The 17,853-nt window shown below is 43.3% G+C and overlaps 1 protein-coding gene across 2 annotated transcripts in view; it reads left to right on the top strand.

Moving 5' to 3' along the window:
• The window catches only part of xylt2 (xylosyltransferase II), a 264,687-nt gene that overhangs the window by 105,602 nt on the left and 141,232 nt on the right, over positions 1-17,853 (top strand). For both annotated transcript variants that reach the window (XM_048555300.2, XM_048555299.2), the window contains exon 4: positions 12,349-12,551. In XM_048555300.2, the coding sequence (XP_048411257.1) occupies positions 12,349-12,551 (203 nt within the window). The remainder of the gene's footprint in view (positions 1-12,348; positions 12,552-17,853) is intronic.

Here is a 17,853-nt window from a genome sequence, read left to right as displayed (position 1 = left end):
CTCTGCAGTCCTGGCACATCCAGTTGTGAAGTGTAGTTGATAATCGACTGAAAATAGAGTTTCCACAAACATTCGATCCTTAATGATGGGAGAGGCTTATCCATCGGTGCAAAAGATGGGGCAGAAGCATTTGCAACAAACTTTGGCCGGAAGTGTGGAGTAAATGATTCACCTTGGCGTCCTTCTGTTCTCCCCAGCATTATGGATGCCAGTCTTCAACCAGTTCGATTCACTTCATATGGTATTAGGAAATAGTTGGAGACAATGGTTACTGCAATGGCTATGTGCCCTGGTGGCATTCAGGTGACAGTACTGAAGAAATGTGTTCCAGAACTTGCTGTTCCCCTAGTGAAGCTCTTCCAGTACAGTTACAACACTGACATCTACCTGACAATGTAGAAAATTGTCCAGCTGTGTACACAAAAAGCACGATAAATCCAACCCAGCCAAATTACTGCCCCATCTGCTCACTGATGGCTAGTTTGGATTCCGCCAGGGTCACTCAGCTCCTGACGTCAGTACAGTCTTGGTTCAATCATAGACAAAAGAACTGAATTCCAGAGGTGAAGAGAGACTGACTGCCCTTGACATCAACAGTATGGCCAAGTGTGGCATCAAGGAACCCTCGTGAAACTGGAGGCAGTGAGATTTGGGGGAAAAGTCTCTGATGGTTTGAGTCATACCTGGCTCAAAGGAAGATGGTTGATTGTTGGTTTGTTAATCAGCTCATTCCTGAGATATTACTGCAGGAGACCCTTGGGTTGGTGTTCTTGGCACAGCCATCTTCACCTTCATCAATGACCTTCCTTCCATCATAAGGTCAGAAGTGAGGATGTTTACCGATTATTACACCACTCAGGACTCCAGATATTGAAGCAATCCATGTTCAAATGCAGCAAGACCTGGGTCGAATCAGGCTGGGCCTGAAAAGAGTCAAGTAACATTCACCAATGACCATCGCCAGGAAGAGACAATCTAACCACCTCATTTTGACATTCAGTGGCATTACCATCGTTGAATCCTCAAGTATTCACATTTGGAAAAATCTAGTCTTGTTATAGATCAGCAGCGTGGCTTTCTGCAGAGGATGTCGTGTCTCAAAAACTTGAGTAATTTTTTTTGACGAACCGACAAGGATGATTGAGAAGAAGGCAGGACAATGGATGTTGTCTATGTGGATTTTAGCAAGGCCTTTTGGCATAAGATGATGTCGTGAGAACATAAATAGAAGTTGGAGTAGGCCATTCAGCCTGTTGAGCCTACTGCACCTTTCAGTAAGAACATGGGTAATCTTTTTGTGAACTCTGCTCTACTTATCCACCCGCTTACCATAATACTTAAGTCACATGGGATTTCTTCTGTGCTTGTAAGATGAATACAGAACTGGCTTGTTAGCGAGTTTTGAGAAGATTTGTAGCTCAGGTTGAGGTTCTGGATGTGAGTTTGCTCGCTGAGCTGGAAGGTTTGTTTTCAGACGTTTCGTCACCATTTTAGGTAACATCATCAGTGAGCCTCCGATGAAGCGGTGGTGTTATGTCCCGCTTTCTATTTATCTGGTTAGGTTTCCTTGGGTTGGTGATGTCATTTCCTGTGTTGGTGATGTCATTTCCTGTTCTTGTTCTCAGGGGATGGTAGATTGGCTCCAAATCAATGTGTTTGTTGATGGAGTTCCGGTTGGAATGCCACGCTTCTAGGAATTCTCGTGTGTGTCTCTGTTTAGCTTGTCCTAGGATGGATGTGTTGTCCCAATCAAAGTGGTGTCCTTCCCTATCTGTATGTAAGGATACGAGTGATAGTGGGTCATGTCGTTTTGTGGCTAGTTGATGTTCATGTATCCTGGTGGCTAGCTTTCTGCCAGTTTGTCCAATGTAGTGTTTGTCACAGTTCTTGCAAGGTATTTTGTAGATGACGTTCATTTTGTTTGTTGTCTGTATAGGGTCTTGTAAGTTCATTAGCTGCTGTTTTAGTTTGTTGGTGGGTTTGTGGGCTACCCTGATGCCAAGAGGTCCGAGTAGTCTGACAGTCATTTCGGAAATGTCTTTGATGTAGGGGCGAGTGGTTATGGTTTCTGAGCCCGTTTTGTCTGTTTGTTTGGGTTTGTTGCTGAGGAATCGGCGCACTGTGTTCATAGGGTACCCATTCTTTTTGAATACGCTGTATAGGTGATTTTCCTCTGCTCTGCGTAGTTCCTTTATGCTGCAGTGTGTGGTGGCTCGTTGGAATAATGTTCTAATGCAGCTTCGTTTGTGGGTGTTGGGATGGTTGCTCCTGTAGTTCAGTATTTGGTCCGTATGTGTTGTTTTCCTGTAGACGCTGGTTTGAAGTTCCCCATTGGCTGTTCGCTCTACTGTGACATCTAGGAATGGCAGTTTGTTGTTGTTTTCCTCCTCTTTTGTGAATGTTATGCCAGTGAGGGTATTATTGATGGTCTTGAAGGTTTCCTCTAATTTGTTTTGTTTAATGATGACAAAGGCGTCATCCACATAGCGGACCCAAAGTTTGGGTTGGATGATTGGCAGCGCTGTTTGTTCGAGTCTCTGCATTACTGCCTCTGCTAAGAACCCTGATATCAGAGATCCCATGTGTGTACCATTAGTTTGTCTGTAGGATTTGTTATTGCAAGTGAAGTGTGTGGTGAGGCATAGGTCCACTAGCTTGATGATGTTGTCCTTGGTGATGAGGTTGGTGGTGTCTGGTGTATGTGTCTTCGGTTCTTCTAATAGTGTAGTCAGTGTTTCTTTGGCCAGGTTGATGTTGATGGATGTGAACAGGGCTGTTACGTCAAAAGAGACCATTATTTCATCCTCTTCTATCTTGGTGTCTTTGATGGTGTTCAGGAATTCTTGGGTGGAGCGAATGGAGTGGTGGGAGTCTTCTACTAGGTGTTTTAGTCTTTGGTGTAGTTCCTTGGCTAATCTGTAGGTTGGTGTTCCACAGCACAGCACAGAGGAACTATGCAGAGCAGAAGAAAATCACCTATACAGCGTTTTCAAACAGAATGGGTCCCCTATGAACACAGTGCGCCGATTCCTCAGCAACAAACCCAAACAAACAGACAAAACGGGCTCAGAAACCATAACCACTCTCCCCTACATCAAAGACATTTCCAAAATGACTGCCAGACTACTCGGACCTCTTGGCATCAGGGTAGCCCACAAACCCACCAACACACTAAAACAGCAGCTAATGAACTTACAAGACCCTATACAGACAACAAACAAAACGAACGTCATCTACAAAATACCTTGCAAGAACTGTGACAAACACTACATTGGACAAACAGGCAGAAAGCTAGCCACCAGGATACATGAACATCAACTAGCCACAAAACGACATGACCCACTATCACTAGTATCCTTACATACAGATAAGGAAGGACACCACTTTGATTGGGACAACACATCCATCCTAGGACAAGCCAAACAGAGACATGCACGAGAATTCCTAGAAGCATGGCATCCCAACCGGAACTCCATCAACAAACACATTGGCTCCAAATCAATCTACCATCCCCTGAGAACAAGAACAGGAAATGACATCACCAATGCAGGAAATGACATCACCAACCCAAGGAAACCTAACCAGATAAATAGAAAGCAGGACATAACACCAGTGCTTTGTCAGAGGCTCACTGATGATGTTACCTAGAATGGTGACGAAACATCTGAAAACGAACCTTCCAGCTCAGCGAGCAAACTCACATCCAGAACTGGCTTGTTCATAGAAGGTAGAGTAGCAGTGGAAAGGTGTTTTTCTGATTGGATTTCTGACTGATGATTTGAAGGAGAATAGAGATGGTCTGATTAGTGCGTTTGTGGATGACACAAAGATTGAGGGTGCTGTGGATACTGAGGGGGATTGCCAGAGTATACAGCAGGATATGATAAGCAGGAGACTTGGGTGGAGAAATGACATTTAATTCAGACAAATGTTTTTGTAAGGTCTAATGCAGAGGGAACGTATATAGCAAATGGCTGAACCCTTAGAAGGATTAACATGAAGAGGGATGTTCAGGTCCTCATTTCCGTAGACGTGGCAATACCAGTGGATAAGGTGGCCAAGAAGGCATGTAGCAAGCTTGCCTTCATTGATTATGGCAGAGTATAAACTTGGGCACGTAGTGTTGCAGTTTAGGGGAGGCAGTAGCTTAGTGGTATTATTGTTGGACTATTAAACCAGAGACCTATGTAATATTCTGGGGACTCATGTTCAAAGTTGGTGGAATTTGAATTTAATAAAAATCTGGAATTAAGAGTCTAGTGATGACCATGGATCCAATCTCAATCGTTAGAAAAACCCATCCTTCTTTGTCTACTTGGGAAGGAAATTACCATCTTTACCTTGTCTGGTAAATTACCATCTTTACCTTTACTCTACTCTACTTGTGATTCCAAACCCACAGCAATGTGGTTGACTCTTAACTGCCCTGTAGCTAATTAGGGATGGACGTTAAATGCTGGCCTAGCCAGTGATGCCCTTGTGTCGTGAATAAATTTAAGAAAAAGTTGTGTCGAAATTTAGTTAGGCCACTCTTGGAATATTACATACAGCTCTGGTTGCCACATTGCCAGAATGAAGAGGAGGTCTTGGAGAGCATACAGAGAAGTCTCACCAGAATGTTGTCTCGTCTGGAGGATATTAGCTACGAGGAGTGTTTGGACAAAATTGGTTTGTTTTCACTTGAATATAGGATGCTGAGGAGTGACCTGACAGAAGTTTACAAAATTATGAGAGGCATAGATAGAATGGATAATCAGAGTCTTTTTCCCAGGGTAGAAATATCAATTACTAGGTAAAAGCAGGGGAAGTTTAAAGGCGACGTGAGAGGCAAGTTCTTTTTACACAGAGTGTGGTGAGCACCTGAGATGTGTTGCTGGCGGGGTGGTGGATGCAGATATAATAGCAATGTTGGCACAGTGTCAATGTTGTTAGACTACTAATCAAGATTCCCAGGCTCATGCACTGAGGACACTTCAAATCTCATTATGGCAGACGGACAAATTTTGGTAAAAATATGAAGTTTGACGACCACATTGATCGTCCTAAAAATGGTCTGATTTACTTTATGGTAGGATAGGTGCTGTCTTTACTTGACCTCTCCTGCATATAACTTCAGGTGCAGATGATAACAAAAATTGATGAGGTAGTAAATCGTGAGGAGGTTAGCCTTAGATAATAGGCGAAGAGTGCTGATCAGTTGCAAACGGAATTCAGTCAGACAATTGTGAATTGATACACTTGGACGTACAATTAAGACAAGGGAATACATGATACATGTAATAATAGGTATGTAGTAATACCTCTGACCAGTTCAATTAGAAATATCTATTGAAATTCTTCGGTGGATGTTCACCAGTTCTCAGTAGGAATGGGCGTACTATTGCATTCAGTTTTGGTCGCCACATTACAAGAAGAATGTGGAGGCTTTGGGGCAGGTGCAGAAGAGGTTTACCAGGATGCTGCCTGGATCAGAGGGTATGAGCCATAAGGAGAGGCTGGGAAAACTCGGGTTGTTTTCTCTGGAGTGGTGGAGGCTGAGGGGAGACTTGATAGAAGCCTGTAAAATTGAAAAGCATACATAGGGTTAATGGTCAGAATCTTTTGTTCCCAGAGTTAAAATGTCTAAAACTAGGGGGTATGCATTTAAGGTGAGAGGGGGAAAGTTCAAAGGTGATGTGAGGGGCTTTTGTTTTTACACAAAGAGTGGCAAGAGTATGGAACATGTTGCTGGGTTGGTGGTGGCAGCAGATACAATTGGGACACTAGGGGACTTTCAGATAAGCACATGGATATGCAAGGAATGGCGAGATATGGACCACAGACAGGGAGAAGGAATTAGTTTATTTTGGGCCGAAAGGTCTGTTCCTATGTTGTACTGCTCCATGTTCTGTGATGAATGGTACGACCTTGGGTAGCACTGACGATCAGAGGGACCTTGGCCTACATATCCAGAGGTCCCTTAAGGTATCAGGGCAAGTGGATAAAGTGGTTAAGAAGGCGTATAGTATGCTTGCTTTTATTAGCTGAGGCATAGAGTTTAAAAGCAGGCAGGTTATCCTTGGTTACCCCACAGCTAGAGTGTTATGTGCAGTTCTGAAATCCACATTATAGGAGGGATGTGATAGCACTGGGGAGGGTGCAGAGGAGATTTATCAGGATGTTACCTGAGCTAGAGATTTTCAGTTGAGAAGAGAAATTGGACAAATTGGGCATGTTTTTCTCAGAGCCCAGGACATAGAGAGGAGACATGACTGAGATGTATAAAATTATGGTGGGCATAGATACGGTAGACAGAAAGAAACTTTTCCCTTTGATGGAGGGATCAATGACTGGGGGCATAGATTTAAGATAAGGGGTAGAAGGTTTACAGGAGATGTGATGAAAAATGTTTTCACCCAGAAGATGGTAGGAAGCTGGAACTCATTGCCTAGAAGGTGGTAGAGGCAGAAACCCTCATATTATTGAAGGTGTATTTAGATGTACACATGTGATGGCAAGACATACAAGGCTATGGGTCAAGAGCTAGAAAATGGGATTAGAATGTTTAAGTAGTTGATTTTGACTATCATGGGCAGGATGGGTAGCAGGGTGCTTTTCTGTGCTGTCAATGTGTGAGTTCAAATTGAGAGTGCTGTCCCACAGACTAGTCACAGTCATACTTATACTAAATAATTATTCCACACATGACCATCAATGGATCTGTCCGATCTGTCTGGCAGATGCACTAGAGGTATTAACAATGGAAGTTGTTGCCCTGGGAGTCTTCAGCATTGATTTGGGCGGCACGGTGACTCGGTGGTTAGCACTGCAGCCTCACAGCGCCAGGGACCCAGATTCGATTCCAGCCTCGAGTAACTGTCTGTGTGGAGTTTGCACGTTCTCCCTGTGTCTGTGTGGGTTTCCTCTGGGTGCTCCGGTTTCCTCCCACAAAGATGTGCAGGCTAGGTGGATCGGCCATGCCAAGTTGCCACTAGTGTTCAGGGGTGTGTGGGTTATAGCGGGATGGTCTGGGTGGGATGCTTCAAGGGACGGTGTGGACTTGTTGGATCAAAGGGCCTGCTTCCACACTGTAGGGAATCTAATCTAATTGTGGATCCTATGAAGTTTCATGTCATCAGGTCAAACGTGTGCAAGGAATTGCCACGATTCCCACTTCTGTCTGCTCCCCAGCACAGCTCCAACTTCCTGCCCCTCGCCGCCATGCCACCCACCATCAGTGCTCTTCCATGTGTAAGGGGCACCACTCAGAGGGACCACTGAGGTGGCAAGGGGAGAGTGTATTCTGGACTGGGGACTTTAGTGTCTGTCATCGAGAGTAGCTCAGTGGAAATATTACTGACCAAACTGGTTGAGTCCTGAAGAGAGATAACAAGATGTAGAGCTGGATGACGGGTCTAGGCTTGAAATATCAGCTTTCCTGCTCCTCTAATGCTGCTTCGCCTGCTGTGTTCTATGCCCACCTGTGTTCTATCTCCTGGGCTCTAAGGAAAACATGCCCAATTTGTCCAATTTCTCTTCTCAACTGAAAATCTCTAGCTCAGGTAATATCCTGATAAATCTCCTCTGCACCCTCCCCAGTGCTATCACATCCCTCCCATTATGTGGATTTCAGAACTGCTCATAACACTCTAGCTGTGGCGTAACCAACATTTTGTACAGTTCCGGCATAACCTGCCTTCTTAACCACTTTATCCACCTGCCCTGATACCTTAAGGGACCTCTGGATATGTACACCAAGGTCCCGCTGATCATCAGTACTTTTCTGAAGAAGGGTCTAGGCCCGAAACATCAGCTTTGCTGCCCCTCTGATGCTGCTTGACCGACTGCGTTCATCCAGCTCTACATCTTGTTATCTCAGATTCTTCAGCATCTGCAATTCTTACTATCTCCGAGTCCTAAAGAGACATGGCCTGTGGCAGGTGATGAGGGAACCAAGGAGCAGAAAGAACAGAATTGACCTTGCACTCACCAGTCTGCTGCCACAGATGCTTCTGTCCACAAAATCCTTGGTAGGAATAATACAGCATAGCCCTTGTGGGGATAAAGTCCTGGCTTCATATTAAGAATAGCCCCGATCATGTTGTATAGCACTTCCACATGATACGTGTGTCAGACTTTGAACAGGTCTAGCACCTCTAGACTGGACATCCATGAAGCTCTGTGGGCCATCAGTTGCTGAATTGTATTCAAAAGCAATTTGCACCCTCGTGGCTTAGCCTATCCCAGGTTCAGCACCGTGCATGTCACAAATTAGATGTTAATCTGATGAAGCTTCAATACAGGATCACTCGTGCCATTTCCAGTAACATTGAATAAACAGGGCTGAGTGATTCTGCAATCATGAATTATACCTAAGCTCTGCATTCTGCCATATCCAGTCATAAATAGTGGTGAGCAATTCAGCAACTGACAGGAGCCGAGACTGCACAACTACCCCAGTCCCCAGTGGAGGGAAAGCCCAGGACATGGCAGCGACCATTTTTAGAAAGAATTTAACCATCTCCCCTTGATGTGCAGTTGCAGAATCCTCCACTATTGACCAGAAGCTGAACAGTCCATATAAATACAATGAAAGCGAAAGCAAGTCAGAGACAAGGTATTATAGCGAGTTTTGAGAAGAATTGTAGCTCAGGCTGAGGTTCTGGATGTGAGTTTGCTCGCTGAGCTGGCAGGTTCGTTTTCAGACATTTCGTCACCATTCTAGGTAACATCATCAGTGAGCCTCCGACGAAGCGCTGGTGTTATGCCCCGCTTTCTATTTTATAAGGAAACCTAACCAGATAAATAGAAAGCGGGACATAACACCAGCGCTTCGTCGGAAGCTCACTGATGATGTTACCTAGAATATGTATGGGTGGAAATTAGGAACAGCAAGGGAGTAGTCACCTCGTTAGGGGTTTACTACAGGCCCCCCAATAGCAGCAGGGAGATAGAAGAAAGCATAGGTCGGCAGATTTTGGAAAAGTGTGGACGCAGTAGGGTTGTTGTAATGGGTGACTTTAACTTTCCTAATATTGATTGGAACCTCCTTCGAGCAGAAGATTTGAATGGAGCTGTTTTTGTAAGGTGTGTTCAGGAGGGTTTCCTAACGCAGTATGTTGACAGGCCGACGAGGGGAGAGGCCATTCTAGACTTGGTGCTCGGAAACGAGCCGGGGCAGGTATCAGATCTTGTGGTGGGAGAGCATTTTGGTGATAGTGACCATAACTGCCTCACATTCTACATAGCTATGGAGAAGGAGAGGATTAGGCAGAATGGGAGGATATTTAATTGGGGAAGAGGAAACTATGATGCGATTAGACATGAGTTAGGAAGCATGGACTGGGAGCAGTTGTTCCATGGTAAGGGAACTATAGACATGTGGAGACGGTTTAAGGAACAGTTGTTGGGAGTGATGAGTAAATATGTCCCTCTGAGACAGGCAAGAAGGGGTAAGATTAAGGAACCTCGGATGACGAGAGCGGTGGAGCTTCTAGTGAAAAGGAAGAAGGTAGCTTACATAAGGTGGAGGAAGCTAGGGTCAAGTTCAGCTAGAGAGGATTACATGCAGGCAAGGAAGGAGCTCAAAAATGGTCTGAGGAGAGCCAGGAGGGGGCACGAGAAAGGCTTGGCAGAAGGAATCCGGGAAAACACAAAGGCATTTTACACTTACGTGAGGAATAAGAGAATGGTCAAAGAAAGAGTAGGGCCGATCAGGGATAGCATAGGGAACTTGTGTGTGGAGCCTGAGGAGGCAGGGGAAGCCCTAAATGAGTTTTTTGCTTCTGTCTTTACGAAAGAAACGAACTTTGTAGTGAATGAAACCTTTGAAGAGCAGGTGTGCATGCTGGAATGGATAGAGATAGACGAAGCTGATGTGCTGAAAATTTTGTCAAACATTAAGATTGACAAGTCGCCAGGCCCGGATCAGATTTGTCCTCGGCTGCTTTGGGAAGCGAGAAATGCAATTGCTTCGCCACTTGTGAAGATCTTTGCATCCTCGCTCTCCACTGGAGTCGTACCTGAGGACTGGAGAGAGGCAAATGTAATTCCTCTCTTGAAGAAAGGAAATAGGGAAATCCCCGGCAATTATAGACCGGTAAGTCTCACGTCTGTCGTCTGCAGGGTGTTAGAAAGGATTCTGAGGGATAAGATTTATGACCATCTGGAAGAGCATGGCTTGATCAAATACAGTCAACACGGCTTTGTGAGGGGTAGGTCATGCCTTACAAACCTTATCGAGTTTTTTGAGGATGTGACTAGAAAGGTTGATGAGGGTCGAGCTGTGGATGTGGTGTATATGGACTTCAGTAAGGCATTTGATAAGGTTCCCCATGGTAGGCTCATTCAGAAGGTCAGGAGGAATGGGATACAGGGGAACTTAGCTGCTTGGATACAGAATTGGCTGGCCAACAGAAGACAGCGAGTGGTAGTAGAAGGAAAATATTCTGCCTGGAAGTCAGTGGTGAGTGGAGTTCCACAGGGCTCTGTCCTTGGGCCTCTACTGTTTGTAATTTTTATTAATGACTTGGACGAGGGAATTGAAGGATGGGTCAGCAAGTTTGCAGACGACACAAAGGTCGGAGGTGCCGTTGACAGTGTAGAGGGCTGTTGTAGGCTGCAGCGGGACATTGACAGGATGCAGAGATGGGCTGAGAGGTGGCAGATGGAGTTCAACCTGGATAAATGCGAGGTGATGCATTTTGGAAGGTCGAATTTGAAAGCTGAGTACAGGATTAAGGATAGGATTCTTGGCAGCGTGGAGGAACAGAAGGATCTTGGTGTGCAGATACATAGATCCCTTAAAATGGCCACCCAAGTGGACAGGGTTGTTAAGAAAGCATATGGTGTTTTGGCTTTCATTAACAGGGGGATTGAGTTTAAGAGTCGTGAGATCTTGTTGCAGCTCTATAAAACTTTGGTTAGACCGCACTTGGAATACTGCGTCCAGTTCTGGGCGCCCTATTATAGGAAAGATGTGGATGCTTTGGAGAGGGTTCAGAGGAGGTTTACCAGGATGCTGCCTGGACTGGAGGGCTTATCTTATGAAGAGAGGTTGACTGAGCTGGGTCTCTTTTCATTGGAGAAAAGGAGGAGGAGAGGGGACCTAATTGAGGTATACAAGATAATGAGAGGCATAGATAGAGTTGATAGCCAGAGACTATTTCCCAGGGCAGAAATGGCTAGCACGAGGGGTCATAGTTTTAAGCTGGTTGGTGGAAAGTATAGAGGGGATGTCAGAGGCAGGTTCTTTATGCAGAGAGTTGTGAGAGCATGGAATGCATTGCCAGCAGCAGTTGTGGAAGCAAGGTCATTGGGGTCATTTAAGAGACTGCTGGACATGTATATGGTCACAGAAATTTGAGGGTGCATACATGAGGATCAGTGGTCGGCACAACATTGTGGGCTGAAGGGCCTCTGTGCTGTACTGTTCTATGTTCTATGTTCTATGTTCATGATGTTACCTAGAATGGTGACGAAACGTCTGAAAACGAACCTTCCAGCTCAGCGAGCAAACTCACATCCAGAACAAGGTATTCTGTAGTGAGTAACTGATTTCCTGTCTTCCTGTTGCCTGTCCGCCAAGTTACAAGTCAGGACTGTGCTGGAACACTCTCCACTTGCCCTAATTTCCAATCACATTCAAGAAGTTTGAAAACATACAAGATTAATCATCCTGTTTGATGGGCAATCCATCTAACATCTTCAACATTCACTCCCCTCACCGATATATATCAGAACAGTCATTACTTTTCAGAAGTAATTAATTGGCTGTAAAATGCTGTGGGACAACTTGTGATCATGTAAGTGCTCTATGTAAATGCAGCTATTTCTTTTCAGTTTCTTTTTCATCAGCCATGCACACAGTGTCAGTAATATATACCATTGTAAGAGATGCAATGTCGTATATACCATAGATACTTGACAACTCTTTCTAAACGCAGTAACCTCTACCACGCTGAAGAACATCATCGCCTGCAGATTCCCCTCCAAGCCAGAGACCATCCTGTCTTGGAACTATAGTGCAATACCTTTACTATCACTATGTTATGTCACTAGACGCCCCATAAAACTAAACATTTGACTTAAGTTTGGATCATCTTTATGTAGGTCGTTGATAGTTTTGCCCAATAATAATCATGATGTAAAAATGTGTCTGTGTGTCGTGAAAGAAGAAAGAATCAATGATTTCAAAAGGAAATTGGCAGGACACTGAACAATAAACAATATTAAACAGGTTATCTGGTTACTTATCTTACTACTGTTTATGGGAGCATGCTTGTGTAAATTAGCTTTTTTTCTCTCCGATCTTTTAAGACTTTATTTTGCCTATTCTGAATATATAATTTTGCTATTCTGAATTTGCAGCGTTCCAATTACCTGCACAGAGAGACGCTGAAGCTGTCACAGCAATACCCAAACATCCGGATAACCCCATGGCGAATGGTTACAATCTGGGGAGGGGCAAGTCTGCTGAAGATGTATCTGCAGTGCATGAAAGATCTACTGGAAATGACAGACTGGGATTGGGACTATTTCATCAACCTGAGTGCCACTGACTACCCCACCAGGTCAGGCTCTTTGAATGATGGGAAGGTGAAATTAATGAGCTCCTGTTTGGTGCCCTGAAGTATGGTGCACTGATCTTTCATTGTTGTCATTTTTCTAAGGCATTACTGATAGTTCCTTAAGGCTAAAGAGATAAAATTAATGTTAAGAATTTACAGAAACTAGGATGAAGGCAGATGAGAAAAAAGAATACTTGTAGAAAAAAGTGCATCTCTGTGATACGCCATAAGGGCCTGTTGTTAAATTCTTTGTTACTGAAGCAAACAGTCAACATTTGAGTTCAGATCTGGCAGCTGTGATGTCTTCTATGTTGAGTAAGTGGTGTTTTTCTGGTACGGGTGGGTTTTCTCTGAATTGTAATTTTGGGAAGGTGAAAGAAGATTCCTTATTCCACTAGTTATGGGGCTTTAGTACATACTAGCTGACATCCCTTCAGCAGATAACATTTCTTCTCTCTTTCACTTTCCCCTTGGTCAAAACTCTCCTCTGAGGGTGTCTTCTGCTTCTTGGAGTTTTGCTGCATAGAATGGCTGTTGAGTTAGATTTACAAATTTCAATTTGTGAAGTATCTGTACAGTGCGGGAGCAGCTCTTTGTCCCATATGACCCAGACCCACTCCTTACCCTATCCCTGTAATTCTGCATTTCCTATGGCTAATCCGCCTCTTTGGACTATGGAAGGAAACTGAAACACCCAGAAGAAACCCACATAGATACAGACAGTTGTCTGAGGGCTGAATTGAACCCAGGTCCCTGGCACTGTGAGGCAGCAATGCTAACCACTGAGCTACTATACCGTCCTGTTCCAGACTGATGGATAAACTTTCCATCTGTAAGGTTTGATTGGTCCACAGCTTAGACAGTAAGATAAAGGAGCTGAAGTAGCCATTTGGCCCATTGACCATGGCTGATCTGATAACTCTAAACTCATCTTTGCTGCCTTTTCCCTTTAATCCTTGATTTTGTTACTGATTTTAAAAATCTGTCAGTCTCAACCTTGAATGAACTTCATGACCTAGCCTTGACCACTCTTTGTAGAATTCCACAAATTGATCACTGTATGAGAGAAGAACACAATAATTAGGGCAGGAGTAGGCAGTTCAGCCCCTCAAACCTATTTGAGGTTGACCTTGGCCTCAACTCTTCTTTCTTGCCCACTCTGCATGACCTATCAATCTATTACTAATTAAAAATCTATCTTCTCCTTAAATTTACTCAATGTTCCAGCATCCACCATACTCTGAGGGAATGAATTCCACAGATTCATAACCCTTTGAAAGAAGTAATTTCTCCTCATCTCTGTTTAAATCTGACACCCCTTATCTTAAAACTGATCTTTCCCTCAAGGTTGCCCCACATGAGAAAATGTGCCCTCTAAGTCAAATTTGTCAACCCCCTTTAGCATCTTAATTTGAACTCCACTCATTCTTCTGAACTCCAGAGTGTATAGGCCTGAATGGCACAATTTCTCTTGGGGTCATAGAGACATGCCGCATGGAAACAGACCCTTCAGGCCAGCTTGTCCTTGTTGACCAGACATCTAAGGATCAGTGGTCAGCACAACATCGTGGGCTGAAGGGCCTGTTCTGTGCTGTACTGTTCTATGTTCTATGTTCTATCTCATTCTGATCTAGTCCCATTTGCCAGTAATTGGCCCATATCCCTCTAAGTTATTCCTATTGGTGTACCCATCCAGATGCCTTTTTAATGTTGTAAAATACTCATCTCCATCACTTCCTCTGGCAGCTCATTCAGTACACATACCACCCTCTGCATGAAATAGTTATCCCTCAGGTCCTTTAGAAATCTTTCCTCCTCACTTTAAAACTATGCCCTCTAGTTTCGGACTCCCCCACCCTAGAAGAAAGACTTTGGCTATTTACTGTATCCATGTTCCTCATTATTTTTTTCATGCCTATAAGGTCACCTAATAACAACCCAACAGCCAATGTCAATAAGGTCACCATTCAGCCTCCAATGCTGCAGGGAAAAAAAGGCCCTTCAAGTCTCTCCCTATAGCTTGAACCCTCCAATTCTGGTAGCATCCTTGTAAGTCTTGACTGCACCCTTTCAAGTCTCTCAACATCTTTCCTATAGCAAGGTGACCAGAGTCGTACGCAGTTTTCTAAAAGTGGCCTCACCAATGTCCTGTACAGCGGCAACATGACACTCCAATTCATGTACTTAATGCACCGGTCAATGAACACAACCATACCAAATAAATTCTTCACTACCCTGTCTTCCTGCAACTCCACTTTCAAGAACCATGCATCAGCACCCCCAGGTCTCTGTAACTCTAGGTATATCCATCCCCAGGGCACTGCAATTAACCGTATAAGTCCTGCCCTGGTTTGCCTTCTCCAGTTTTCTTCCATTTGTCACACAGCTGTGTCTTGGTGACTTTGCTCTGAGCAGTGTGAACATTTTCTCCCTGGCTGAAATGCTGTTGAGAAAGTCAAAGGTTGTTTAAGATGTTGTACATGTACAAGTCCTTTCTACATCAATATGAATTTGTAGTAAATTTAAATTAAGTGTATTTGAGGCAAGTTTTGGACCTGCCTTTATGCAGTGCAGAGCTAGTCTCTCTTCTAAAGCAGTCTAGTGTTTTCCACTCAGTAGTGTGTAGAGTCATAGGGTCGTACAGCATGGTAACAGACCCTTCAGTCTATTCAGTCCACAACGGCCATGTTTCCAACCTAAACTAATCCCACCTGCCTGTGTTTAACCTACATCCCTCCAAACCTTCCCTTTTCATGAACTTATCCAAATGTCTTATAAATATCATCACTGTACCTCTGGCAGTTCATTCTGTACATGAACTACTCTCTGTGTAAAAAAAGTTGCGGCTCATGTCCTTTTTAAATCTTTCTCCTCTTTCCTTAAAAATGTGCCCTCTAGTTTTGAACTGTAGGGAAAATAACCTTGTCATTCACCTTATTTTTGACCCTCATGATTTTATAAACCTCTGTGAGATCATCCCTCAAACTCCTACGTTCCAGTGATAAAAGATCCAGCCTTTTCGCTCTACTTTTATATCTCAAACCTTCCATTTCTGGCAACATCCTGGTAAATCTTTTCTGAGCCCTCTCCAGTTTAATAATATCCGTCCTGTAACAGGGCAACCAGCACTACATTCAGTACTCCAGAAGAGGCCTCACTAACGTCCTGTACAACTTCAATATGACGCCCCAAGTCTTGTACTCAAAAGTCTGAACGGTGTGTTAAATGCTGCCTTAACCACCCTATCTACTTGTGAAGCAGATTTCATAGAATTATGTAACAGAATCCCTTGGTCTCTCTCTTCTACAACACTAACCAGGGCCCTACCATTAATTGTATAAGTCCTGTCCTTGTTTGTAATACCAAAACATATTACCTCACATTTATTCACATTAAACTCCAGCTGCCATGCCTCAGCTCATTGACCTAATTGATCTAGATCCTTTTGCAATCTTCAGTTACCTTCTTCACTGTCCACTATACCACTAGTTTTGGTCTCTCCTACATTCTCATATAACCTTATAACCATGCCTCCTATATTCTTATCCAAATCATTTACACAAGTGAAAAACAACTGTGGACCCAGTACTGATCCCTATAGAACACCACAGGTCACAGGCCTCCAGTCTGAAAAACAACCCTCCGCCACCACCCTCTGTCTCCTATTGTAACTCCAATTTTGTATCCAATTGGCAGTCTCACCCTGAATCATATGTGATCTTTTAAAAATAGTCTATCATGCAGAGGCAAAGGCTTTACTAAAGCCCAAGAAAAATATGTCTACAACTCTGCCCCTATCTATCATCTTGGTTACTTCATTAAAAATCTCAAATAAGTTTGTGACACGTGATTTTCTTCTCTTAAAATCATGCTGATTATCCCTATGTATGTAATTCCTATCTTGCTGAATCCCATCCAACAACTTACTAATGTCAGACTCACAGGTCTATAGTTTCCAGGCTTCTTCTTACAGCCTTTTATAAACAGTAGTACATTAGAAACCCTCTAGTACTGCACATATATTTATAGATGATACAAATATTTCTATTCCTGAGTTCTCTAGACCTCATTTCTTTCTCAACAGTGAAAACTGACGCAAAATGTTCATTTAATACCTCTCCCATCTCCTGAGGTTCAACACAAAAGGGCAACCTCATTGATTTTTAAGGGGCCCTACTCTGTCTCTCTCTCACTCTCTCTCTCTCTCTAGTTCCTCTCACTCTTTTTTTTGTATTTGTGGAATCTTTTTGGATTATCTTTAACCTTATCTGCCAAGGATATCTTATTTTCCTCTTTGCCTTCTAGATCTTTTTCTTAAGAATGCTCCTACACTCTTTATGCTGTTTGAGAGATCCAGTTGATCCCAGTTGTCTTTATCTAAATTACGATTCTTTTTTATTCTTCACTAGAACCTCAATATCTTAATTTATCCTTATTCTCTAATCTTACCATTTTTGCCTTTCACTCTAACAGGAACATAATGCCTTGAACTCTCATTATCACATTTTCGACGGCCTCCCACTTGTCAGTTGTCCTTTATCTACGAACAGTCTACTGCAATCAGCTTTCGAAAATTTTTGATTCATACCCTTAAAATTTGTCTTTCGCCAGTTAAGAACTTTACCTTTTATGGAAGGCATTTTCTTTTCTATAACTATTTTAAAACTAATAGTGTTATGATCACTAGTTCCAAATTGTTCCCCTACTAACACTTCAGTTACTTGCCCTGCCTTATTTTGCAAGGGAAGTTCAAGTTTTGCTCCTTCTCTAATATGAATATTTACATATTGATCAAGAAAGCTTTCTTGAGCACACTTAATAAATTCTTCACGGTCTAAATCTTTAACACTATAGCAGTCCCAGTGAATGGTTGGAAAATTAAAGCCCCCTACTATTACAACCTTATTATTCTTGAACATATTTGAGATATCTCTAAATACTTGCTTCTCAATTTCCCTCTGACTATGGGCGGGGGGGGGACCTGTATTACAGTCCCATCAAGACAACTATCCCCTCCTTATTTATTATTTCAACCCATATATTTTCACTAAATGATCCCTCAGAAATATCTTGCCTAATTATAGTAGTAATGTTTTTCTTACTCAAAAATCTCCTCCCTCTCTTGCCTCTCTTTCTAACCTTCCAATAGCATCTGAAAGCCGGAACATTGAGCTGCCAGTCCTGCCCTTCCCTCAGTCAAGTTTCTGTAATAGCTGTGATGTCCCTATTCCATGTTCCCATATATACCCTGAGCTCCTCAGCCTTACCTTTAAGACCTCTTACATTGAAATAAATGAAGTTTAAT

Source organism: Stegostoma tigrinum, chromosome 22 (assembly GCF_030684315.1).
Source record: "Stegostoma tigrinum isolate sSteTig4 chromosome 22, sSteTig4.hap1, whole genome shotgun sequence".
In the NCBI taxonomy this organism is placed as follows: domain Eukaryota; kingdom Metazoa; phylum Chordata; class Chondrichthyes; order Orectolobiformes; family Stegostomatidae; genus Stegostoma; species Stegostoma tigrinum.
Note: the sequence above shows the minus strand (reverse complement) of the source record. Positions and strands in the feature narration are given on the sequence as shown.